The 25,582-nt window shown below is 41.6% G+C and overlaps 1 protein-coding gene across 12 annotated transcripts in view; it reads right to left on the bottom strand.

The window, feature by feature from the left end:
* DST (dystonin) overlaps positions 1–25,582 on the bottom strand; it is a gene marked incomplete at both ends in the record, with an annotated part of 487,217 nt that overhangs the window by 128,452 nt on the left and 333,183 nt on the right. For 6 of the 12 annotated variants that reach the window (XM_079713911.1, XM_079713912.1, XM_079713913.1 and 3 more), the window contains 7 exons: positions 1,191–1,739; positions 4,804–5,070; positions 5,738–5,971; positions 8,053–8,205; positions 18,506–18,641; positions 19,660–19,748; positions 22,200–22,328. In XM_079713911.1, the coding sequence (XP_079570037.1) occupies positions 1,191–1,739; positions 4,804–5,070; positions 5,738–5,971; positions 8,053–8,205; positions 18,506–18,641; positions 19,660–19,748; positions 22,200–22,328 (1,557 nt within the window). Of the gene's footprint in view, positions 1–1,190; positions 1,740–4,803; positions 5,071–5,737; positions 5,972–8,052; positions 8,206–9,417; positions 9,652–11,037; positions 11,188–11,360; positions 11,577–11,716; positions 11,867–11,968; positions 17,408–18,505; positions 18,642–19,659; positions 19,749–22,199; positions 22,329–23,667; positions 25,570–25,582 lie in introns of those variants that run through there. The other 6 variants (XM_079713903.1, XM_079713907.1, XM_079713908.1 and 3 more) reach the window with 2 other exon arrangements.

Raw genomic sequence — 25,582 nt, 5'->3', positions numbered from 1 at the left:
TTATTTTCCCTGCTTCAGTTTTCAGATTTCTTGCTTCTAATTCCAAAACTAAAGAGGACAGAACGAAAACTACACGCACAGACTCCTCATGCCTTAAAATGAAACTACCTTACTGCACAGAAAAGGAAACTATAAATAAAATGAAAAGACAACCTACGGAATTTGCAAACGATGCAACCGGCAAGGGCTTAATTTCCAAAATATACAAACAGCTCATACAACTCAACAACAAAAAGACAAACAACCCAATCAAAAAATGGGAAGGAGAACGATAGACATTTCTCCAAAGACACACAGATGGCCAAGAGGCACAGGAAAAGATGCTCAACATTGCTATTTATCAGAGAAATGCAAATCAAAGCTACAATGAGGTATCACCTCACACCGGTCAGAATAGCCATCATCAAAAAGTCTACAAAAAATAAATGCTGGAGAGGGTGTGGAGAAAAGGGAACCCTCCTGCACTGTTGGTGGGAATGTAAACTGATACAGCCACTATGGAGAACAGTATGGAGGGTCCTTAAAAAACTAAAAATAAAGCTACCATATGATCCTGCAACCCCACTCCTGGTCATATACCCAGACAAAACTATAATTCAAAAAGATGTGCACCCCTGTGTTCATAGCAGAACTATTTACAATAGCCAGGACTTGGAAGCAACCTAAATGTCCACCGACAGATGAATGGATAAAGAAGACGTGGTACATATATACAATGGAATATTGCTTAGGCATAATAATGAACAAAGTAATATCATTTGCAGCAACATGGATGGACCTAGAGATGATCACAGTAAGTAAAGTAAGTCAGAAAGAGAAAGACAAATACCATATGATATCACTTATATGTGGAATCTAAAGTATGACACGAATGAAGTTATCTAGGAAATAGAAACAGACTCACAGACATAGAGAACAGACCTGTGGTTGCCAAGGTGGAGTGGGGTGGGGAGAGAAGGATTCAGAGTCTGGGATGAGCAGATGCAAACTATTATATAAGGATGGATAAACAACAAGGTCCTACTTTATAGCACAGGGAACTATAGTCAATATCCTGAGATAAACCATAATGAAAAGAATATGAAAAGGAATATATATATATATGTATAACTGAAACACTTCGCTGTATAGCAGAAATTAACACAACATTGTAAATCGACTGTACTTCAATTTAAAAAAAATGAAGTTACCTTCGTGTAGAGGGACCTGAAGCGGTCAGTGGCGCGGTCCAGCCTGCCCTGGACTTCCCTGTGGGTGGCAGAGGTGTCCAGGTGGCCCCGCTCAGCCCGGTCGCCTCCCTCTCTCCTGCTGCAAGACTTGGCTGCTTCCAACACTCTGTTTCCAGAGATCGTGATGTACCTCAAGTCTCCTTTGTGCGAAATAACATCTTCCGAGAAGCTCTTCTGCCTCTTCAGTTTGGCCGTCAGACCACCGAGGTCGTCGGCACCTGCTTCCAGGTTCTCCAGCTCTTGTTCTGACTGCTGCAGCCACTGCTCAAACTCGCCGTAGTCGGCGTCGAACTTCTCCAGCTCCTCCTGCAGGGAGTGGGTCAGCCGCATCCTCTTCTCCGACTCGGCCAGCGCGCCTTCGTAACGCGCCTTCAGCTCCTTGACGTTCCTCTGCAGCTTCTCCTTTTCTTCCGGGCAGAGGTGGTGGCCCTGCTTCTCCAGCAAGGCCTGGGCCGCCTGGGTGGCCACAAGGACAGCCTGGTGCTGGGCCGCGAGCTCCGCGTGCCGGGCCTGCGGGAGAGCAGATCAGGCATCACGTGGATGCAGGACCCACAGACCCAGGACCCGCAGGCCTGCTTCCCATCAACCTGTCTAGGGTGCCCACTGTTTCCCTCTTAATGGTGAACTTCCTAAAAGCAAAAGCTGCTTTGTGAGCAGCTAATTTTAAAATCTAATTTTAAAATTTCCAATCTTCTCTGGAAAGTACTGTTTTTGAGAAGTTTGGAAAAAATGGAACAAATTTCTGTTCCAGCCTTAAAACAAGCATCTACAATGTGCTCTCATTTTACTCATCCCTTCCTTATGAGCCCCTGAAGGGACTGTCAATGTCTTTACCTAATTATTGATCAAGGAAGTACAATATTTTTTCTTACGAAACGATCCTGAAAAGATATTTAATAGGAAAAAAAGAATCTATAATTTGAAACCTATAAAAACACTACGATAATCAGTAAGCAAGAACAACATACATTCGGAGAAGCCCAAAGGAAGTTAGAGGAACACGTATAATAAAGGAGCATCTTGGAGCTACTCAGCTGACTGGGTCTCAGTTTCCTGCATGTGGAAAAGGGGACAATAACCCTACACATCACAGGTTTGCTGAAAGGAGCATAGGAAACCGCACACAGAGAACGCTGCCTGTTGAGCCTGGCACATGTCAGGGATCAAAGTCCACCCTGGAGGCAAGAGCAGAGCGTCTGGCAGGTCACAGGTGTGGGGCAGAAAGGTCACAGGTGTGCACAGCTACCTGCCCTCAGCCCTCAGCCGTGTGGGCCTCAGCGGCTAGAGTCCCTTCCTCTCCAGCCATAACCAGCTTCTCCCATCCACCCCAATATGCCATTAAAATGTGGTAAACAGCATAATGGAAAAGAATATAGAAAAGAATGCATACATATGTATAACTGAATCACTTTGCTGTACAGCAGAAACTAATACAACATTATAAATCAACTCTACTTCAATTAAAAAAAAAAAAGCATAGTAATCCTTTTGGGCCATCTTCCACATTTCTTGTAATGGCTTACGTGGAGCCATACAGCCTGATCCCATCACCTCCGAGCTCCCTCTCCGACCTGGCCCTTCCCCATCCCGACACCACACACTCGGCCTCCCACCTCTACCCCCACCCCAACCCGTGGGCACGTCTGGACCTCTTTCTCCAGCTGTTCTCTTGTCCGGTTCCGGCTCTCCCCTCAGACACCTGCCTGCAACCCCTACCTCCTCTGAGTCTTTGCAGGAATCTCATCCCCTCGTGTGGACCTACTCTGACGAGCCTATTAACCCTGAAAGGTGGTCCCACCCCATCCGCCCACCCGTACTGAACTTGGCAAAAAGTTACCACCTTCCAGCATCCCACAGAATTTGGATGTTCGCTGCCTGCCCTATCATCGTCACCCCCCCAGCAGGCAAGCACCAAGACAGGGAATTTATTTTGCTCACTACCTAGAACAGGGCACTCAGGGGCTGAGAAAATCTCACTCTATGCCATCAAGGGAAAAGGGCCAAGAAGCACCGCTGTGGGACAGCTGTTCCCGTGAAGTCTGATCCCAGCCGCCAGCCGAGAACAGACTCATCAATCCTTGTCCCCTTGTCTGTGACAATACCTGACACACAGTGGGCACAGGACAAATACTTTTGTCTAAATAACTTTTCTCCCGCAGGCTTTTCTCTCTCTTCGGTATTTGAATTATATTCATACACCATCTCCATCTGGTAGGTCAGACAGATGTATATAAGACCTATAAACTATCTGACCCATCCCTTCCTTTTACAGATGAGAGGAGACAGGCTGCAGGAGGAGAGGCACTGGGCCCAGGACACGTAGCACAGAGAGTTAGTATGAGAGCCCTCGTGTCTCCAGAGCCTCTGGACCATCTCTCCACTTTGCCAGGAGAGCAGGAATTTGTGAAGCACTTTCAGATTCTCCTACTCTTATCAGTGAAAAGTTCAGAAGGCAAACTTCGTGCTGTGGCTAAAAACAAGTGTTTCCGGTAAGGCACCTGTATGTCTGGGTCCACCCTGGTATTTTTCACTCCTTTGGTCAAGTTCCTAACCTTTCCTAACTCCTTTGTACCTGACTCACAGGTTCCTTTAGGAATTCATTAGATTTTTCATTTTAAGACACAATTACAGTCAGGTTCTGGAATAGCCCCTTGAAATTGTGATGTAATGAATATCCCAGCTCTTCTGGTTTCCTTTCTACTTCCTGTACTAGAAGAGCTTCACAGAAAGCATTCTATTCCCAAGACACCAAAGATAAAGACTCGGAGGCAAACAGCAGAACTGCAAATGTTCCCGAGGCCCAGGCATCTGCCCATCAAAAGCCACACACTGAAATAAAATGATCAACTATGTGACTCTTTAAAAATGGCTTTCAAATGTTCCCTTGGCTCCTGTAGCAGCATTAATGTTAGCCCTAGATTTTTCACGCAGTGAATTTTCACTCCTCTTCTCAGCCACAGCCTTCACCAAAAAGATGACCTGAAGTCTGGAGAGAACTTGAGTAAACTCAGGAGGGCACAGCAAGCCCGGGCTGGAATTTAGCAGAGGGACTGAGCTCACAGCCTAGTTTAAAATCCCAACTCCATCCCTTACTAAAAGTGTAACCTCAGGCAAGACACCTCATTCTGTAAGTTACAGTTTCCCCATCTGTAAAATGAGAATAAGAATAACATTAATAATAATAATTTCATCACCATAATAATGATATTCTCATTTGACAGAGCGGTGGGGAGAACTAAATGAACAGAGTAATGAGTCACGATGGGAAGAGCTTGGAAGAGTGCCTGGCCCACTGTCACTGCTCTATGAACATTAGCTATTATTGTTATTTCTATTAATTCCTTACAACTCTGCTTCATGGAGAAGAACACCACATCCAGTGATGTATTTCCCAGTTTTTCACTTGCTTAGAATTCTCACCATAACTTACATGGACATACTGATGACCCTAAAACAAAGACTTTACTCTCAAGGGTCCCTGAGGTTTGAAAAGATAACTCGCGTGCTAAGTGCTTCCTGTCTTTACAGACATGAAAATAGACTTTAACAAAATCATCTGTTGAAAACCACTCACCTTCATCTTCTGGTACTGCTGGTTCAGGTTCTCCTTGGTGGTCCCGACGTGCCCGTCAACCTCGACATCCAACAGGTTACCATTCACTTCATCCTCTTCTCCCACCACCGACTTGCCACCACCCTCTTGAAAATGAGTCCCATTCTGTTCAATGACCTGTTTCTGTTCCATCCCTGCCCTTCCTGAGTCTCTGTCAACATTTGCCAACCAGTCCAAAAGGTTTTCGATTTTGGTTTTGCTCTCTTCCAGCTGCTTTACAGCTGCAACCTAGGCAGGAAAGGTCACAATAGATAACCCTGAACGTGGGCCGAGGCAAGACTTTCCAAAAGCAAATACTTAAATCGTTGAAAATCAGAGTAGGGAAATTAAGCCAGACCCACAATGAAAACTGAACACACTGAAATTAAGCCTTACAGCGACAGGCAGTTACCCTGAAGTTTCCACTGTTCTTAAAAACACATTCCAAAGTTTTAACTGTAATTAATGGACCTCACACATTTCACAAGTAGAAAGCCTGACAATCCCACTTAAATTGTTTTTAAAAGTTTAACAAAGCCTACAAACTACTATGTATAAAATAAGTAAGCTACTAAGATATATTGTACAACCCAGGGAAGATAGCCAATATTTTATAATAACTCGAAATGGAGTATAACCTTTAAAAATTATGAATCACTATGTTGTGTACCTAACACATATAATATTGCACATCAACTATACCTCAATAAAAAAATTTTTTTTAAAGTTCAACAAAGCCAATTCTTCAAACTTTGTAGTATTTGGTCAATTGCATACATGAAAACCCAGAATTCTAGTCTCTGGTGCTAATCATCACTTATGACCACCTGATACCACGTAATAAATCAAGGTGCTGTTACACTCATCATTTTCAACAGAGCCGTAAGAACAGGGTACCACATATTTGAGTAAGGACCTTTTCCGTTTCTTCCTTGATTGCTGTCGTCACAACTTTATCCAGGTCTTTTTTCGACTGTTCTGCCTTTAAATTAAGCTGTTCACACTTTATCTTAGCTTCATTAAGTTTCTGTTCAATCAGAGCCTTATCTTCTCGTGACAGTTTTTCACCACTCTCTTTTAAGAACTTCTCTGTGTTTTTCACTATTTCTGCCAATGCCTGTGCACTTCCTTGCATATCTTTCTGTAATTCCTTATAACACAAAAGAAAAATAAAATCTTAGTAAATTACTACCTATTTAATTCTTCCACAGTTGTAATTCTAAAACAGGGTGGGGGGGGTGCAGAGAAGAATCTAGCACATACAGGTTGAAAAAGCATATTCAATACTGTTAATTTGAGTTGGTTTATTTAAATCACAATATTTAATATAATTTGAAACCTCAAAGAACATTAAAGAAAGGTATGAGATTTGCATGTTTAACAAATGGATGTGGTTTGTAAAACACTGAAAATTAAGTATTTACAAATGTAATCTATACAGATTTGCACATACCAGATTTTTTTACATTATGTGAGTACATTTATAAAAGCTTTTAAATACATGGTAATATTATCTGTTCTGTTTTTAAACATTTAATTTTAACATATATGTACTGCTCAGGATAAAAACAAATAGTTCTCAAAGTTATGAGCTAAATTATTCCTAATGTAATTTCTATATTAAGATGATGACTTCTTCTAAATACCAGAGCTCTATAAAATAAAATGTTTGCTTCTTTGCCCTAGCTGCTAGGAAGCTCAGAGTAAGATCTCTCCTCAACAGTTACAGCTTTCCTTCTTCTGGAGTTCTCTAAGTAATTTTTCCTCCTTTACACTTTCATTCTCTATAGAGTACTATGTTTAACTCTTCATATTATTTTTCTCCATAGTTTTATTTTAAGCCTCCCCAAATTTTTCCAGGAAATATTTGAATTGAAAGAGATACTGTCCAGTTTTCCCAGCACCACTTAGCGAAGAGACTGTCTTTTCCCCATTGCATATTTTGCCTCCTGTGTTGTAGATTAAGTGACCATAGCTGTGTGAGTTTATCTCTGGGCTATTTATCCTGTTCCATTGATCTCTGTGTCTGTTTTTGTGCCAGTACCATACTGTTTTATTACTATAGCATTGTAGGATAGTTTGAAATCCAGGAGTACGATAACTCTAGCTTTGTTCTTTCTCAAAGTTGCTCTGGCTATTTGGGGTCTTTTGTGGTTCCATATAAATTTTAGGATTATTTGTTCCAGTTCTGTGAAACATGTCATGGGTATTTTGATAGGGATCACAATGAATCTGTAGATTTCTTTGAGTGGTATGGACATTTTAACAATATTAATTCTTCTAATCCATGAATGCTATGTATAGAATACAAAAAACACAAGGATATATTGTACAGCACAGAGAACGCAGCCAATATGTTAGAATAATTTTAAATGGTGTATCATCTATTGTGTTGGCCAAAAAGTTCGTTCTGGTTTTTCCATAAGATGTTACAGGAAAACCCAAAGGAACTTTTTGGCCAACCCAATATTAAATGTTGAATCACTGTGCTGTACATCTGAAACTAATATAATATTGTAAATCAACTATACTTTAAAATAAATAAATATTTTTTAAAAAAGAAAGAGACACTCTTTACTGAGCCACTACTATATGACATTAACTGTGCTGGTCACTTCACATAAAATATTTATTTAAGTCTGACAATAACGTGGCAGTGGAAGTTTGAGCAAAGGCAGTGAGGCCCAGAGAGATTAAGTTACAAAGCTGACAATGTGTAGAGTCTGGGATTGGAACCTGGATGATCTCGTTACAATGAGAATGTTCTTTCTCCTGACACCAAAATAAAACTTTCTTTATCTGTCATTATTGTTTGTTCCTTCAGTGAAAAAAAAACAAATTCCAGAGAACAGTGAAAGGAATAGGATGAGGCTAAGAAAGAAAAAGAACCCAAAATCGTGGCTATGTCTCCTGATTTGCAAGTGAGTTGGGCTTCAACAGATCCAGATTCTAACTCATCACACAAGGTATTTCCACTATCAAATCTCCTTTATATCACCTCCACTCGATGTCTCACCAAAAAAAAAGCCAGGAAAATTACCTGGCTTGTTGGAGCTGGACGTATGACTCTTTGTATAAAGTTTCAAGCTCAGGTCTGGGGGCGCCTTGGGTGCACCTTTGCCTCCAAAAAGCTAAAATGATGACTACTTTCCAATAACCTGAACTGCTTTCCAAATACTAGTAATCAGTCTTAACATCAACTCAACCCACTAATGCAAAGCTAGATTCTACCTCCTGCTTGGACTGGTACTTCTTTAACTCAGCCGTGCCGTCTCCAATCATGAAGGCTTCCTGGTGACCAATGAGGCGGTTTTCGGTTTGGGTGAGGAGGTCACAGATGCCCTGGAGTTTCTCTCTGTACTCCTGCTGACGCTCCTCCACCATCTGAAGGGAGCAAAAGCAAAGCCTCGTGAATGCGGTCACCAACTCACTACTGTCATAGCTCTTTACAAGAACACATTTTGCAAGTTTCCTCTACATAAGCTCTCCTAAGTATGCTGTAAACATGATAGCAGTGGGGTACACACTGAGCAAGGGACACAGAAAGTGAGAGCATGTCTCATGTACAAGGAAGGAGATCCCGTTTGGATGACACAGCTCAACAGAACACTGGCCACGCATATGTGTAAGAGATGGAGCTTCTGACCGACAGGAAGAAACAGCCCACTTTCTGAAGCTCTTGAAACCTGCGACACACACAATTAATTCTGCAAAAGGATATCAAAACAGAAGTTAGGCGTGATTTGTCTGTTAAAATATTCGATAAGTGTAAACAGGTTACCATGCTGGAGACCATGCTTGTGCTTCCAAAAGTGATCAAAGGAGCCTTGCACGTAATATCTCTCCTTAATCACTGTGGCTAATTCCATCCCCACCTCTGCTCATTATTGCTATTGGATGGACCACCTCGATATAATTCGTTAAATCACCCTAAGAGATTAATTCAGCCATTACTTGCATCTTTTGTTTTCCTTTTATGTACATACTAGTTATTCATTCTATAGCCATATAGCCATAGATCATGTTGACACATGCCAGGCAAGGTCCTGAGGGTTTTAAATTCTTTCTTTCATCAGTGCCCACAATACTACCAGGCAAGCACTGCTACGATTTCCAATTTCCCAATGAGAAAACTGGTTCAGTGACTTGCCCTGGGTCCCACAGCAAGTGAGTGGTATAAATGGGATGTAAACTCAGGCAGCCTGGCTCCAGAGCCTGGCCCTACCCTGCCATGCCCGCCCACCTCCCAAAGGGAAAAGACGCCCTTAACCTTCTCTATCCACATGTTCATCAATTTATCCCTGGAAATTTCTCAATGCATCCACATTTCCTCCTCCTAGAAAAAAATCAAAACTCTCCTCTAAAAACAGTAGTTTGAGGGAGGTCATGAAAGTTAAAAGCAACTAATTATAGCCTTCTTATGGCACACAGTACTTTTACATATTGTAGGATCGCTATATTATACCCTGTTCACTCATTGCCAGTCCAGAAAATCTCTCCTGTCTTCTCTTATCCACAACCCCTGGGGTTTACATTACAGGTTTCACACTGAAGACCTAAATACCAAGAATCCCCACTCCGCAAAGAGAGGCGGACCTTCTGACGATCGAGATCTTGTTCTAGCTGTAACTGAGCCTCTAAATGTTCCACCTGGGTAGTTACTGATTCCTGCACGTCAAGGAAACCCTTCTGAGTTGTATTTAAGAGCCTCAGCAGTTGTCTGCTTTGGGCGGGAGACAGATCTTGTGCGTGTTCAGAGATGAAGAACTGCACGTCAAAGGCAGTGGTCTCCAGCTGCGTTTTGGTGTGTCCGAGGTCTTTTAACACATTCTGTGAACAAAGTAGTATGAGTTACCGACAGTGAGTTAAGCCACAATAGAACGTTTCTATTAACAATAACATTTATTATAAAATATGCTTCTTCTATCAGGGATTCAAGCTTTTACTGACATTTTTTCACAATTCACTGAGTCAAGTCATTCATTCGTCCTGAATGGTAGTGATGAAATTATTTCAATACTATGGTCATTAATACATTAAAAAATAATCCCTCTCAGAATATATTAACCTTGTCTGGCAGAGTTACTTGACATGTAACTCCGCCAAAAGGTAAAGATCTAACTTGTGTACGTTTAGCACATTGAAGGGAAACATCATTAAAAAACTGAATGGATAAAGAAGATGTGGCACGTATATACAATGGAATATTACTCAGCCACAAAAAGAAACGAAGTTGAGTTATTTCTAATGAGGTGGATGGACCTAGAGTCTGTCATACAGAGTGAAGTAAGTCAGAAAGAGAAAAACAAATACTTTATGCTAACACATATATATGGAATCTAAAAAAAAAATGGTTCTGAAGAACCTAGGGGCAGGACAGGAATAAAGACGCAGACGTAGAGAATGAACTTGAGGACACAGGGAGGGGGAAGGGTAAGCTGGGACGAAGTGAGAGAGTGGCATGGACATATATACACTACCAAATGTAAAATAGGTAGCTAGTGAGAAGCAGCCACATAGCACAGGGAGATCAGCTCAGTGCTTTGTGACCACCTAGAGGGGTGGGATAGGGAGGATGGGAGGGAGACACAAGAGGGAGGAGATATGGGGATGTATGTATATGTATAGCTGATTCACTTTGTTATACAGCAGAAACTAACACACCATGGTAAAGCAATTATACTCCAATAAAGATGTTAAAAAAATATATTCCTTGCTAATATTTATAATACCCATGTAATTGTGGCAGCACATACACGAGACTGTAGGAATTTAAAACATAAATCCAATAGGCCAGAATTTCAGTTTTCTGACTTGCAGGCCAGGAGTGTCACTGCCCGCCATTCATGAGGGATGCTGTTCACATTAAGAATTGGGGGGAAAAGGCATGACAAAAATGATTAATACCATGAAGCAGCTACAGGGCTGATTTAAATGATTATGTCTCTATGTGACTGATACATACATAAATACATAAATACCAACCTCAACATGCAGCAGTAGTAAGAGTTTTATAAAGGCTGCAGGGACCTCATCAGAATGACATCTGTAAGGTTGTGATTATTTTATAGCTGAGTCAGCTGTGAACAAACACCTCTTAGAGAAAAAGGAAATAATCCTTTATAGCTTCAGCAGAGTCACATTTTTTCTAAACCTTTGTTACATTAAATCCACAGGTTTTCTGATGTACTTGGTCGTACTGACTTTGATACCTGCCTTGAGAAACTCCAAGCTTTGCTTTACGTGTCCAGTATCTTGAACCATCACGACCTCCACATCCTTCACAGATGTGCTCGTCTCTGATATCCAACGTGAGAACAACTGAAGTTTGTGCAGAAATGCTTCATGGGAAACTGCTAGTTTAGACTAGAAAACAAAATTGCGTGTTCATTTCTGTCTGTCCCCAAATTTCAAATTCCTACAAATAATGATCCTGTGTTAAGAGCTTAACAGTTTATCATCTTATGACTAAATTTTCAAACCCTCAATTTTCTCCCAAACACTAGTTCTGACTCAGTGTGAGACGGTCTGCTACCTACCATCTCGGAGTCGATAGCCAGCGTGATGTGGTTCATTCTTTCCGAAGACAAGGCATGGAGGGAAGAGAAGGCCATCTGCAGACTCTGGAGGCTTACACTCAGGTCCTCGAGATGTCCCCTGGGGAAGTCACCTGGCAGAGACTTTAAAAACTCCTCTGCCAGCGTCATGTCTTTTCTTAAAATCACACCAATTGGAGCCAATCCCAATTCAAATGTCTGCAAAAAATACACATCCCAGATATATCTAGTGAGAAGCACAAATATAACTAATACTCAAAATATAAAAATGCTCTTTTTAATTTTCCAAATTAATATCAGCTGACTACCCTCCATAACCGGCAGCAGACAATTCTTACCTCTAGCTGTTTAAGTTGGTTCTTCAAAGCTTCTAGATTGTTATCCAGAAAATCCTGGTTACCTAAGGGAGGCCTCATATCTTGAAGCAACGCCAAATACTCGCACATCTTTGATCTGTGCTGTAAACACTGCTGTAGCTCATTGGAAAACTAAACACAAATGTGGACATGTCAATTCAATAGGCTTTATGCAGATTTTTCAAGCAAATAAAATGTATGGGATTATTCCCAAATGCAGTAAAGTCCACTTACTTGTTCCATCAAGCCGTCTCCAGAAGCCATGTCTTTTGACCCTGAAATACATTCCAAACAGTTTGGGGATTCAGCGCATAGCTCCTCCAGCCTCCCGCCTCTTGGCAATGCTGCTGCACAGACAGGAGAGTTTTCTGGTCCATTTTCTTTCATATTTTGTAAATTAAGGGAATGGGGGTTTTCTCTCTTGCTGTTAAGATAATCAAGAATGTGTGGCTTTTCATCCATCATCTCAGAAGCTGTAGATGAGTTTTGATTCAATTCTCCACCCTGTCCTCCTTTCTCTGAATATCCATCAGCAAGCAGCTTGCAGAAAACATTTTCAAGTTGCAGAGGAAGAACTTCAGATGTCCTACCTCTTTTCTCTAGATCACACTCCATCTGAGTTAATTCTTTCATCAATTCAAATGCTCCTGTAATTTTCTGGCTATACTGATTTTGCTTAAGTATATCGAGAAGCAGCTCAGACTTGAGGTTTGCAGTACAGAGCGGATCCTCTCTGCCCTCTGCTTTTAGTTCTGGTGAGTTATTCATGGGGGAAATGCCATAGTCACTGGTTTTAGAGTCGCCAGATGCACCAAATGCTTCACTTACCAATGATGATGAGCTAACTCTTTTAATTAAGTTTTGAATTGAAATGTTAGTATCTGCACAGGCTGAAGGTTCTCCAAGCTCTTGAGGATTCATATGACCTTCTTTCAATCTACCTTTTAAGATGTCCTTGACATCCTCAATCAAGACCTGAGATAACTCAGGAATCTGAACCTCGTTTTCCTGGACTCCTGGAGATGAGGCTGGTTCTTTTCGTGCCTGTTGCTCAATTACTCCTTTCTCACTGTTAATTTCTAAGGATGAGCAGTCAGTGTTTAAAGTGTTACTGGCGTTATTTCTTATTCCATCTGCACAGAGTTCTGACTGCACAAAATCCGTATGTTTCCCAAGGCCTTCTGCATCTCTAAGAGGGAAGATTGAAGGTGTGCTTTCATCTCTTTCTGGTGTGAACTCAGGAATTTCTGATCCTCCTTCTGAGACACTTTCTTTAGTAGGAAGATCCTTCTGTTGGACCATCTCCTTTGGAGGTAAGTCTTCTTGGGCAAGAGCTGCCTTCTCTTTTGCATTAACGCCTAATTGCACGTGCTCATTCCTGGGAGGGGAAGCTACCAGAATACAGCTTGGGGTATCTTCATTTGGTTTCAGTATGTCTTTTGCTTTCAGATTTTTAGCACAATGTTTTAAATAAGTAAACAGATCAAGCTCTTTTTCAGGTCCATCGGTGAATGAATCTTTCTCAATCCTTGTATTCCTTTCAGACAAGGTCATGTCTGAAGTCATGTCATCAGTGATCACTTGGGAAACTGAGGAATCGAATATTTCTTCATGATTCTCAATTTGAATGGGACTTTTGCTAACTATTGTTGGCAGATTCTTTGGTTCATCTTTAAGAGCTACTGTTGCTTTTTTAAGGCTTCCTTCCTGATTATGTTCTTCACTGTGTGTGATGTGTGGGAATGGAAACGGACTATTAACTAAATCAAGACTCTCCCTTGTACTTTTACTGGGCAAAAGTCTGAGACATTTATTATCTTCTACAGGACCTTCTATAAGCACTTCTCCTTTACCTGCACACATTTTATGAACCAGTGTTTCATCTTCTATTAGTATATTGTTTTTGTCAGCTCTCATTTTAATTAGATCTTTTCCATTGCCTTGAGGATCTTTGTCAGTTACAGAGACTCTGGATGACAAATGGCTTTCCTCCGCAGGTTTTACTATTAAACTGGGCTCAGAACAAATATCTTTATCAGAAAATGAGTCACCCTGAAGTGTCACAGTCTCATAATATGGATTTCCACCTTTCACAGAGTCCATAGATTCTGGCCCTTGAATCAACTTAACCCCTGTGTTCTTTAGATCATCCGCTAGTTCAGAAGTTGAACCAACACTAGTATTATGTAAAACACCAACAGGGCTTAAAGCGTTTTCCGATTCAGTGTCTTTCATGACAGACAGCAATTTATCCTTAAGGACCATCTCATGATTGAACAGATCTTTGCTTTTTCGAACAACCTCAGTTGCATACTCTGGAACGTTACTTCTTTCAGGAACCAAGCTACTTTTACTACTTGATTCTGGCTGCAAAACATTAACACTTTGCTGTTTTTCCAAAGAATTTTGATCTGGAAGAATCGTTTTATTGCTACTTGGACTTGCATGGCTGTTTCCCGGTTTGGGTGCAGTGGTGACACACACGGGGACATCCACATCCTCAGCCTCATCCTGGCACATGGGCTTTCCAGCCTCACTTCCTGCTCCTTCTTCTTGGGCATCACCACCATCGTCATCATCGTCGTCCTGATCATTACTGTCACACTCAGAGTCCCCATAACTTTCTTCATTTTGCACAGAATCTAAACGATCAGGATCAGATTTAAATTCTTGTCCAGTTACGTACTCTTCTCTCCCTCTCCAACAGCCAGCATCCTCAGAATTTAATGGAGTCCTGAAGCTCTCTTTTCTTCCTACAATTTCATGGTCAGTCAATGAGTCAGACTTGTCACCTTCAAGGTCATCTGTGCTGTCCCTTTCTGATACGATTTCCATCAACCATCCATTCACCTCATAAGAGGCAAGTGAATTTAAATGGATTCTTTCACCAGAATCGAATTCTGCTTTCTCAGCAACTATGAGAAAATCTTGCAGAGACTGTGCTTCTCCCCTCACACCTAAGCTATCAACCAGTCCCCCTTGGGTCCCCAAAGAATGTTCATCCTCTTTAGAAACATCATAAAAAGCCTCTCCAGGAGGAGCGGCCCAGTCATCTTCCTCTGGCAGCGTGTCATAGTCCTCGGGCTGCAGACAATCATGGTCTTCACCTTCCAGAGGCAGGGAATCATGGGCATCATCTTCAAACAAGGGTGTGTCATAAAAGTCAGCATCGCTGTCTGTATCTGTTTCTGTGTCGCTCTGCTGATCACCCAGCAGTGATGTTTCATAGTCCCCAGCACTGGCGCTGACAGTTTCTTCAAATGATGGGGTATGAATGTGAGCCATGTTGATGTGATGACTACCACCCCTCAGGGGCGGGGCACAGTAGGACCCTTCCACCGCGGACTCACTTTGCTCGTCTTTGGGTTCCTGATGAGAAGCAGCAAGCATTTTCCCATCATTCTGATCTTGTACCTGAGGATTACTATAACCAATACTGAAAGATTTGTGTACAGTGTGTTCTCCCTGTAAACTGATGTTGATAGCTGCAATTCCCAGAAACTGGTCTTGAAATTTTTCTCTTATTCTTTGACCCGATAACACGGTTTGGTCATTGAATGGCAACATAGAGGCTTCACATTTATTTCCATTGTTCTCTGCGGTGTGTGCATCATGAAAACTTCCCTGACCGGTCCTCAGTTTATCATGACTTAACAAGGCACTCAGCCTGGGGGAATAGTCCAAGAGAGTTGAACCCCTGCTAATATTATCTTCATTGACCGTTTCATTCAAATCACAGATTCTACTAGCTTTTGATTTTACTATAGGACTTCTCAAATCACTTGCAAAGTTTTGAAGGTTTTTAGAATGACTACATTCATCTGCATGTTCCTTTGTTTCTATTTGGCTTTGATTTTCACCATTTTCAAGTTTGTCTTCAGAGTCTTGTCTGAGCAGGCTAACTTCAGCAAATCCAGGCTCTGTTAAATGTGATATCAAACTATGAACACAGAGGCTGGATGAAGTCTTAACTTTATAATCAGTTGCTAGCATATCTGCCACGTTTTCTGACTGGCAAAATTCACTCCTGGTAACATTAGTTCCCAGTTCCTGAAACTCTTCATCTATGGCATTTTCAGAGGTTCCTTTACGTTTAAGTTCTCTGCAATGACATCTATCAAAACTACCTGGTGTAGCTGTACTTTCACTCGTTTCTTTACTTGCAGCATTATTCAGAAATACACCAGGGAGTCTTATGACATCAAGACATTCTTTTACAGGCGTGTTCTCATCAATTTCTGCACCACAGCCTTCCAGGAGCATCCCGACAGCGTCATTCAAGTCTCCATCGTACAGCAAAAGCCTCTGCCCTGTGTTTGCATCCATATAGCTATTTATCATCAAATAAGACAGGAATAATCTTTTAGTCTGTTCTGAGCTCTGAGTCACCACTGGCTCTTCTCCATCAAAAACATCTTCTTCTTGCCTGTAATCATGGACCATGGATGGTTGGAATTTACAAAAAGAGAGCCATCTTCTGGAATTTTCACAAGCTTCAAAATCTCCCAAATCTGGCATTTTATCGGGCAGCGTTATACTTTTTAAAATCGATGCTGTGTGATTATCTATGATTCCGAGTTGCGCGGCAACGTCCAAACCAATGACTTGAGATGTTTCTGGAATGTAAAGAGCAGCAATCTTTTGCCTGCCGTTCAGGATCTTAGACGCCAATTCATTGGTAATCAACTCCTGCTGCAGGGAAGAAGATGTAGGGAATATCTCCCCAGAGTGAGGCCAGATGAGGCCCACGTAGCCTCGCTGAGCCTCGAGCACCAGAAGGGCACTGCTGGATGTTATCAGATCACACTGGACTGCCTCATCGACAGTTAAACGCTTGGCGGGATTGCATTGGATGATTCCACCTGTTTCCACCTGGTAGGTGAAGATACTGTTGGCAGTGTCTCTGTCCATCACCCCCTCTGCCACGGCTTCTTCTACAGTCAGTCTCTGACCAGACTTGGAATGGATCAGACCTCCTGAAAGCAGCTGCGCACCCAGTAACCTGAACATGGTCTCACGGTCTATGAGGCCTTCGTGAGCTGCCCTTAAAATGCTTAAGTTTCTCCCACATTTTAACATTATCCTGCCTCCTTCTTGTGGCCTCACAGGCAGAAGCCGCACCCCTGTGTTTTCCTGTAAAATACTTCTTTGCATGATATCTATTAAAGACACCTTCTCAGAGGTGGAGGGGTCGATAAGATCTTTACACAGATTCTGCCGTTCCAGGATTTTAGAAAATAAGGCAGAGGAAACCAGGTGCTGCTGGAAAGCCTTCTGCAGCGTCAGCTGTTCTCCTGTGGCCGGAATAATGAGAGAGCCCGTGGAAAGCAGGATCTCAAGGACTCTGATGGCCATGGGTTCTGAGATCACACCTTCAGCCAGAGCATCCAGCACTGGAACCGTGGTGGACGACACAGCAGAAATAATCTCCTTCGTTTCACTGAGCTCTTGGAGTTGGCTAAGAACTTGCTCATCAATAAGGCCATGATTTTGGGCATCTTTGAGGTCAAAGCATGTTTTTAATTCTGGTGAAACAAGCCCAGAAATCATGAGCTGGGTCTCAAGCAATCGGATGCCCGTGTCATAATCAATGAGGCCTCTTAACACGGCCTGAAAGACAGAAAGGACTTCTCCCGTGCCCTGATCAATGGTGCCTGCGATGACTTTATCCAGCTGAAAGGAAAGCATGAAGTCTCAGTCAGTGACACGAGGGTGGGCAGGGTGTCATGAAACTTAGTTTGCATTTTCTTATAAAAAAGACACTTCGACATAAAAATCCTCTACTTACCGAGACGCGGCAAGGCTGTGAGTGTTAAGCAGCTCAAATGCACAAGTGATCTATGTCAGTGATCTATTCGAGAGCACAGGATGTGATAAAGCTTTGAAAACGACATGCATCTGTGAACTGAAAACTTCATATCGTGTACATTAAGAAGGTTAGTGAGGACACAGGAAATGATGAGGGTGAGGAAACAGGACACACACCTAGAAGGCAAACCATGCTCTCTGCAATCGGGTGAGATTAGTCTCCTGACACAAGAGAGAGTTTCAAACCCCATGCTATTGATGTTTACAGCATACAGACTTCTTCACAGATAGCCAAAACCCATGAGCCAGAAAAATTGTTACATACCCTCAAAATACGACAAATAGTATGTAAAGTACTCCAGGGAGTGAGGGAATTGAGTATAAAGGTAACTTTTTGAATACTGGATTTTGTGTTGAATATGTGTTGTCAAGTTTTAAAAGTTTAAGGATAGGCCAAATTTTAAGCTATTTCTGTTATATTTTAAGAAGATGCTAGAGCATCCTCGCTAAAACATATGGCCCAGTATTTCTCAAATAAATCTCATGGATATCTCTGAAAATCAGACAAATCCCCTAATACTTCAATGTCACCTTTAGAGGTGACTCACAGACTATTTTATACCATCATATTTATATAGTAAAATATCTATCATATCTATATAACATATATCTATATAACAGTAGAGGAATGGCTTTGACAGAGAAGAGTTAGAAAAATGAATGATTCTCTCCTTTTACCATGCAAGGCAGAGATTAAGATGTCACAGAAATTGATGACAGCAAGTGTAAGACTGCATTTAATGAACAACACTGAAATCTCCTAGTACTTAAATAAACCCCACCCATGTTTCTTCCACATACACAACTCAAGGTCATTTCTTTGTCATTGACATATATTTCTACAATCATGCAGTTAAACTAAGAGTCTTAAAACAGCCTCATGTTCTAAATAAATAACATTACCTTCTCCTCTACCTTTATATCTCCTAAGGTTTCTGATTGTTGTAGTTGTTTCAGAGATTCACTAAAGAGTAAATTATAACTTTCTTGGAGAGTTTTCACTTGTTTTTCCAATTCATTTCTTTCTTCGTCTGTCATTCTAAAATAACCAGAAAGTACGAAAAGACGAATATAAGTCTTCAAGTGATAAAGATGACACACTAGCCTCGATGATTTTGTAAAGAATACTTTCCTAAATTAGCATAGGGTCATAAAATATAATATAATCTCATACACAGATTACTCAGGTCTTAGAATGGTTGTATATGAAAATTAAGGATGGCCCTTATGACCCTAAAAACATCCAGGAATTCTTCTCTTGCCTGGAAAAGGACTAAAGGAAAAGAGTGTAAACTAATATATCAGCACCTCTCTAGCCTCTCTAGCATACACAAATTTCTAAAATAACAACTGCCGTTATCTGACAGAGGGAAAGATCCCATTGTTAGTTCCAACACGGAAAAGGGACAAGTAAGGTACCATGACTCAAGGTGAAACTTGTTCAAGCAGAAGGATGAATAAATAGGAAATTTATAAGGAAATTAACCCAATTTCCTTATAAATTTAACCTAAGGTACAATATAAAATAATTCTAGAGTAATTCTAAAGATGACAGACAAAAAATACTTAAGAAAAGCGTAGATTCCTTCCCTGCCTGAGGCATTAGCTGAAATATATGAAGTGCCTTGTTGTAATAAGTAGGACCAAACCACTAGAAATTAAGTTGCCACAATTCCCAGCTAAGAAAATGAAGAACGTATTTACACACATTTTCCAGAAGGTAGGTCTTGGAGAGTAAGTACTACTCAGAATCAAGACTTGGCTTGGCATCTTTACAACTCACTAGCTACAGATCCTAAACTCTATGAGCCTGTTTTCTCATCAGCAATATATGGGGATAATAAGTACATTTCAGGGTTTTGGTAAAGACCAAGAGTGATGAAAAGCGACAATTAAATAGCCAAGTTTATAGTCTTAGGTTATTATATTACTAAGTAAATTTGTGATTGAGTCCCATTTTTAAACTCTACATTGCAATTTACCATCCTCTACTTTGCTAAGAGTTTTGAAGACCACCCCCCTACTTCAAATAAAAGACCTAATGAAAACCAACATACTTGTCTCCGTGTTTAGCCAGAAAGAGCTGCATAGTTTGCAGTGCTTCAGATAATTGTTCCTTCTTGACTGATATTTCCTCACTGGAAATCTGCGAGGTAAAGAAAACACACTCAAGCTCTTCCTTCACAAAGACGAGACAACAGTCATTTTAAAAAACTCTAAGTTTCCATCAAGACCCACACGATGGGAATATTTTCAGGTGATCTGAGTCAATAACCCATCAGTTATTACTGGTTCGCAGGCCTGGATAAGAAGACTGCTTTATTGAGAATGCACGATGAAGGAAAGCCGCTCCCTCTAACCCTAAGGCCATCATTTCCACAAGGAAATAATAATACCGCATGATATGGTTCTTGCATTTGTCCTGGCCCAACCACGAATAGAGAATGCCTTAATGATACCCCAGGTGGCCAGACGTTCAGCACTGGAAGAACATCGCCATCCTCAAAAAGATACATGGGGCTTCCCTGGTGGCACAGTGGTTGAGAGTCTGCCTGCCGATGCAGGGGACGCGGGTTCGTGCCCCGATCCGGGAAGATCCCACATGCCGCGGAGCGGCTGGGCCCGTGAGCCATGGTTGCTGAGCCTGCACGTCCGGAGCCTGTGCTCCGCAACAGTAGAGGCCACAACAGTGGGAGGCCCACGTACCGCAAAAAAAAAAAAAAAAAAAAAAGATACATGAACATGGAACAAAAACCTTCCCTTCCTTCCCCCAGGCTCCTGGATACAATGCTCCTTTGGAAAAAAATTCCTCTCTAGAAGTATTCCTCTCTAGGTCTGCAGGTCAAGATTAAATAATTTCTATTACTAGGACTTCACTTGCAAAAGTCGCCTGTGACAGACAGAGAAATAAAATTGACCTGTTTACTTTCTCCTAATTCCTCTCTGTATCATTTCTGAAGACATAATATCAGAAAGTAAATGCCATTCTTTTAAGTGAGCGAAATGAAATGATGGGACAATGAAAAGGTGTATTTTCCCCAGACATATTCTACTGAGAGTCAACCTAAAGTCTATTTTTCACGGCTATAGGTAATCATGAGGCCATACTGATTTTTTGAAAGACACATTTATTACTGAAATCAAATTACCTTAAATTTCCTTCAACAGAGAGACCATCGAGTGTTATTCAAGATTTATAACTGGGGCCATGATCTGCATTGCAAAGGTATCTGTCTACTTTTATGTCTGCTAGGTCTAAAACTAAAACTGGTCGGTAAAATTTTGGAGAATTTAAAACTACAGAATGAGGAAATACCAAGCGTTTATAAACCACGTTCCTGAAAAGAAACTTGTTCTCTCAAGAAATCCTTGCTAAGTTTGTGTCCCTATTTTAGCTCTTTTCCTATTTGACAGGGGGAAAATGAAGATGTTTTAAACTAAATATTCGCATAGAATTGCTTTGAAGGTTTTGCGTTTAAAACACTAAATGTAATTTTCCTTTCCAACTTATTTCCCCCACACTCTACAAAATGTAGCTTGCTAGACTATGAGCTAAGCTGGCTTTATTTCAACTGAATGAGAATTCAAGTAAATACTCAGGTCTATAAACGTCTCCCGGGGGAACCTCAAATAAGGTTCATCTGCCTCATACCATAGACAAAATGAGACAAGATGTTGAAGCTTTCTGCTATTGGATTATGTCAAAAATGTCTGTTTCAAGTGATGACAAGTGTGTACTGATGCAGAGCTGGAAGGGAAAGCTAATGATCGCCTCTGTAGTTTCCACAGGTCAGGCGGGAGCAGCAGGGCAGTGCAGGAAACATAATCAAGAAAAATACTGCTTACTTAGTGGAAATTTATTTTTTAAAATATAGCAGCAATTCCAGCATTATCAGTAGCAGCAGCAAAACTGCTTAACTCAGTGCCCTAAGAGCTTCAGGTGGGACAGCCCAAAGGACACCTCAGAGCAGTAACATCTCACGAAATGCAGCCACTCAACTTATGTCAAGTAGTGGGGTTCAGAACACAGCCTACAGAACTAAAGACTTCATTTAGGGAAGGGAAAGAATCTAGAATTTCCAGTGGATGACGGGAGAACACTTCTTTCGGAAATAGAAAAGACCCAGAAAAGCACAACTAAATGAGATCCGCAAATGTTAACATCTTGGTCTGCAGTTTGTTGCTCTTGAAACTTTTTGTTTCTATTCTAAGAACGAGCTTGCAACTCTTTATGACACAGAGTGCGTGAATGTACTCAGGGCACAAAACAGAGCGACTCTGCTCCCCTGCAACGCTCATCAAAACGATCAGGAAGCAGATCTCACTGTGAGGAAAAGCAGTCCCACATATTGGTTGACTGACAGTGAGACTAATATTGATGAAGTCCAGGTTTTGGAAGCAGAGACAGCTTCTTCTGCCACATACTGTGATTCCTTGGGCAAGTTACTTAACGTCTCTGATCCTCATTATAACTGCATATAGAAATGGGGGAAACTAAAGAATTAAAGGGTTTTTTTTAGGTGGACTGTATCAACTCAGTAAATTCTCCCCACTATAATTATTGACATTATTATTAAACCAGGACCTCGGTGAGTACCTTTTGCTTAAAGAAGGAAGACTTTTCAGCCTTCTCTCCGTCTTTCAATGTCTTGCTGATATTTGATACCCATTTTTGTAATTCTTTGGCTTTTTCAACATGCTCTTTCTTTTCTTCTTCCAGTGACTTCTGACAGGTGTGAGTGGTTAAAAAGAAAAAAAGATATATTCCAGTAAATTACCGAGCCATTAAAGTGATCTCTCCACAGAAAACAAAGATTTAAAAATATTTTTTCATCACACACAGGTTACCGAGATATTTTATTCATTTTTTACCATATTCAACACGTCACGTAGCAGATGTACTTCCAAAATGTTTATGGTAGCAAAGCAAGCTGTGAGAAATAGTCTTGAATGATCAGCCTAAGCTCCCAGCTAGTCTATTAATATGACACATTTAAAAACTCAACTTTATTCATGAAGCACTTGAAGAAATCTGAATTGCTGCCTTTGCATTAGCATTACAATCATAATTGTAGTGACAGAAAAGTATCAGACAATGGAAAGCTGAAAGAATAAAGTCTACACAAAACAAAAAATACATAGAACAAAGAAAAACCTTCCCTCTCCTCCAACACATAACCCATTCATAATGCTGCTTTTAATTACAAAGTCGTAACTAGAAATGGGAGATGGTGGTAAAATATAATATGTAAAGAAGATTACAACATACGGAAACACTAAAAATGTTCATTTTTCAAGGCAATCTGAAACACTACAGCCTCACGGATGTGAGAACAAGTTTACATTTTCCTCTGTGATTCCACGGTTCTTTTTTAAGTGCTCTTTCAGTGAGTGTAATGAATCATTTAACAAATGGGAACCCTGACACCGGGCTGGATCCAGGCAGTGATGCAGAGTTCTGAAGAAAGGATGCTGTAAACTCGCTGGAAATCCTCAAGCTTATCCCATATTCCAGGTAAAATACTTTTATTTTAGTTTGGGTAGGAGTCAAAAAACGAATCTCAAAGCTAAATGGAACCATTATAAACAGCAGTAAATCTTTTTTTATTTTCCATTTTAAAAGTATTCTCTCTTGGGCAGAATGGAGTCTAAAATCCAAGCCTCCTGACGTTCAGTCTAAAGGAGTGATGCAAATTCTTCCCGATCAGGAGACAGCAAACTTTATTCTGGAAAGGACCAGAGAGCAAATATTTTAGGCTTTGTGAGCCATATGGTTACTGTTAGAACTACTCACCTCTGTCCTTGTACCCAAAAATAGCCAAAGACAATATGTACACAACAATGTGTCTGCATTCCAATAAAACTTTACCTAAAAAAATTAAAAATTTTTTTAAATTAAAAGTATTCTCTCTTCTGAGCAGTCAGGTGTTTCCAGCCCTCAAGAAATTAACAGTGCTTCAGGCATGTCACACAATTACTAGGCCGTGGATCTCATACCATCAAGCTGTGGACAAAGCAGACGAACTAGACAGCATCACCCCTGACTCTGGTTCTATAAACAGGTCCTATTGTGAAGAATAGTAGAGGCTGGAAATCCCTGTCATCAAGGGCTCAGATGCTTCTAGGAGCTTAAGTCCTGTGTGGAAATCAAAATCAGCTTTTTCTAAGGCTTCTTTATATGTCAACTTTCTTTTCGTTTGAGGACAGAGGATGTTTCTGACATAGGACTTTTGATCTTTGAGCTTTGTAGCAATGAAGACATCTATAATCCCTACTTGGAGGGCTTCTTCAATCGACAAGCGGGACTGGGCCTGGGGCTCAATCAGCCCCCCTGTCAAGTACTGAAATTCCAGACAGCGGATTCCCATGTCCTTACTTATGATATTTGCACTCACAGCTTCCACCACTGACATCACTTTGTTACTGATAGGGTGACTGATCCCCGTGACGACTAACTCACACTGCCGCAGCTGCTGCGCAAACCCCTCGTCCACCAGGCCTCTGTGCAAGGCCTCGGCCACCCGGTACCTCTTGCCGGTCAGAGGGTCAATGATGCCCCCGGTACTGACTTGGGCTTCAAGGCATCGGAGGGCGGTGATCCGATCAACCAGATTCCGACGTGTGGCCTTCAGCACAGAGATCCTCTCCCCACAGAAAGTCAGCCAGTATCCCGCCACTGGACTGTGCAAGTCCTTCTTGGGGACTAACCTGCTCAGCAAGGAATCAGCGAGTTCTGTGAGTGTGAGGAAGCCTTCCTGATACTTTTTGATGGAGGCTTTGTCAACGGTTCCCTGCTCTATGGCCTCACTGATACTGAACTGTAATCCTGTCTTAGTATCGATCAGCATACGACAGGGATGCCCATAGGACTCAAAAAACGTGGCTTCCTTCCACTGATACTGCTGCCCCGACAGCTCAAGGTAGGTACTTTTCTCAATCAGGTTTCTCTGGAAAGCCTCATAGGCAGTCAGTTCTGCTCCTGTCTTAGTACTGACGACAGCAATCCTGTGAGTTTTCGCTACATTGAGATTGGAAATGTTCCTCTCCCCAAATGGAAACAGAAAGCACTGCCCGTCGACGTCAAAGACACACATGCGCAGTAATTCTGAGTAATACAGCGTTCGCTTGTTATTGGGATTGGGAAAGGCTCTGGTGTTGCTGGATGGCTCATGTAGAAACTGCAGGATGGCATTGTTTAGCAGCCCCTGCTGCAGGGCAACTTCTGGAGGAACCCGAATGCCCCTCACGGGGTCGATGACGCCCCCACTGGCAATCTGCACCTCCAACATATGTTTGCCCCTTTGCCTGTCAAGCATTCTATTTTCCATGGCTTGAAACACTGACAGTGTCTTAGAAGAACATGGATACCCCAGGGCCGCCTTCTCTGCCTCAAGGAGCCTGATTTTGTATTCGGGGTCAACCACACCTTTAAGGACTGCATCCTCAACAGAATAGGTCTGCCCTGAAAGGGGGTCAATTATGAAACCCGTGGCCGCCTGAGCTTCTAAAAATGCTAAAGTAATCATCTTATCGATGATGATTTTCTTGGCAGCTGAGGAAAATGAAATCTTTTCTGTTGTGGATTCTAGGTAAAGCCCTGCGATGGAGGTGGCTTTCGTCAAAAACTTGCTCAGAGTTTTCTGGACTTCTTCAACGGTCTTAAGGCCAAGTCGCAGCTGCTCAACTGTTTTCATGTCCAGAAGCTTAACTTCGACCAACTGCCTGGCCGTCACAGTGTGCCGGAGCCCTTGGAATTGAAAATCATCATCCCTGACCGAGCATGCATGATCACCACCAAAGTTCTGAAAGGTCTCTGGTTCTGAGCCCTTCTTAAGAAAATCTCTTTTGAGTCCACCCAGTGCCCTGCACCCTTCAAGCAGCCATTCATCAGCACTGGGGACTGGGCTCTTTTCTTGCTTTAATGCCGTGACTTCTGTGTGCATAGCATACTGCTTGTTCTTAGCTATCTGTAACGGGAAT

The sequence above is a fragment of the Hyperoodon ampullatus genome (assembly GCF_949752795.1).
Source record: "Hyperoodon ampullatus genome assembly, chromosome: 10".
Classification (NCBI taxonomy): Eukaryota; Metazoa; Chordata; class Mammalia; order Artiodactyla; family Ziphiidae; genus Hyperoodon; species Hyperoodon ampullatus.
Note: the sequence above shows the minus strand (reverse complement) of the source record. Positions and strands in the feature narration are given on the sequence as shown.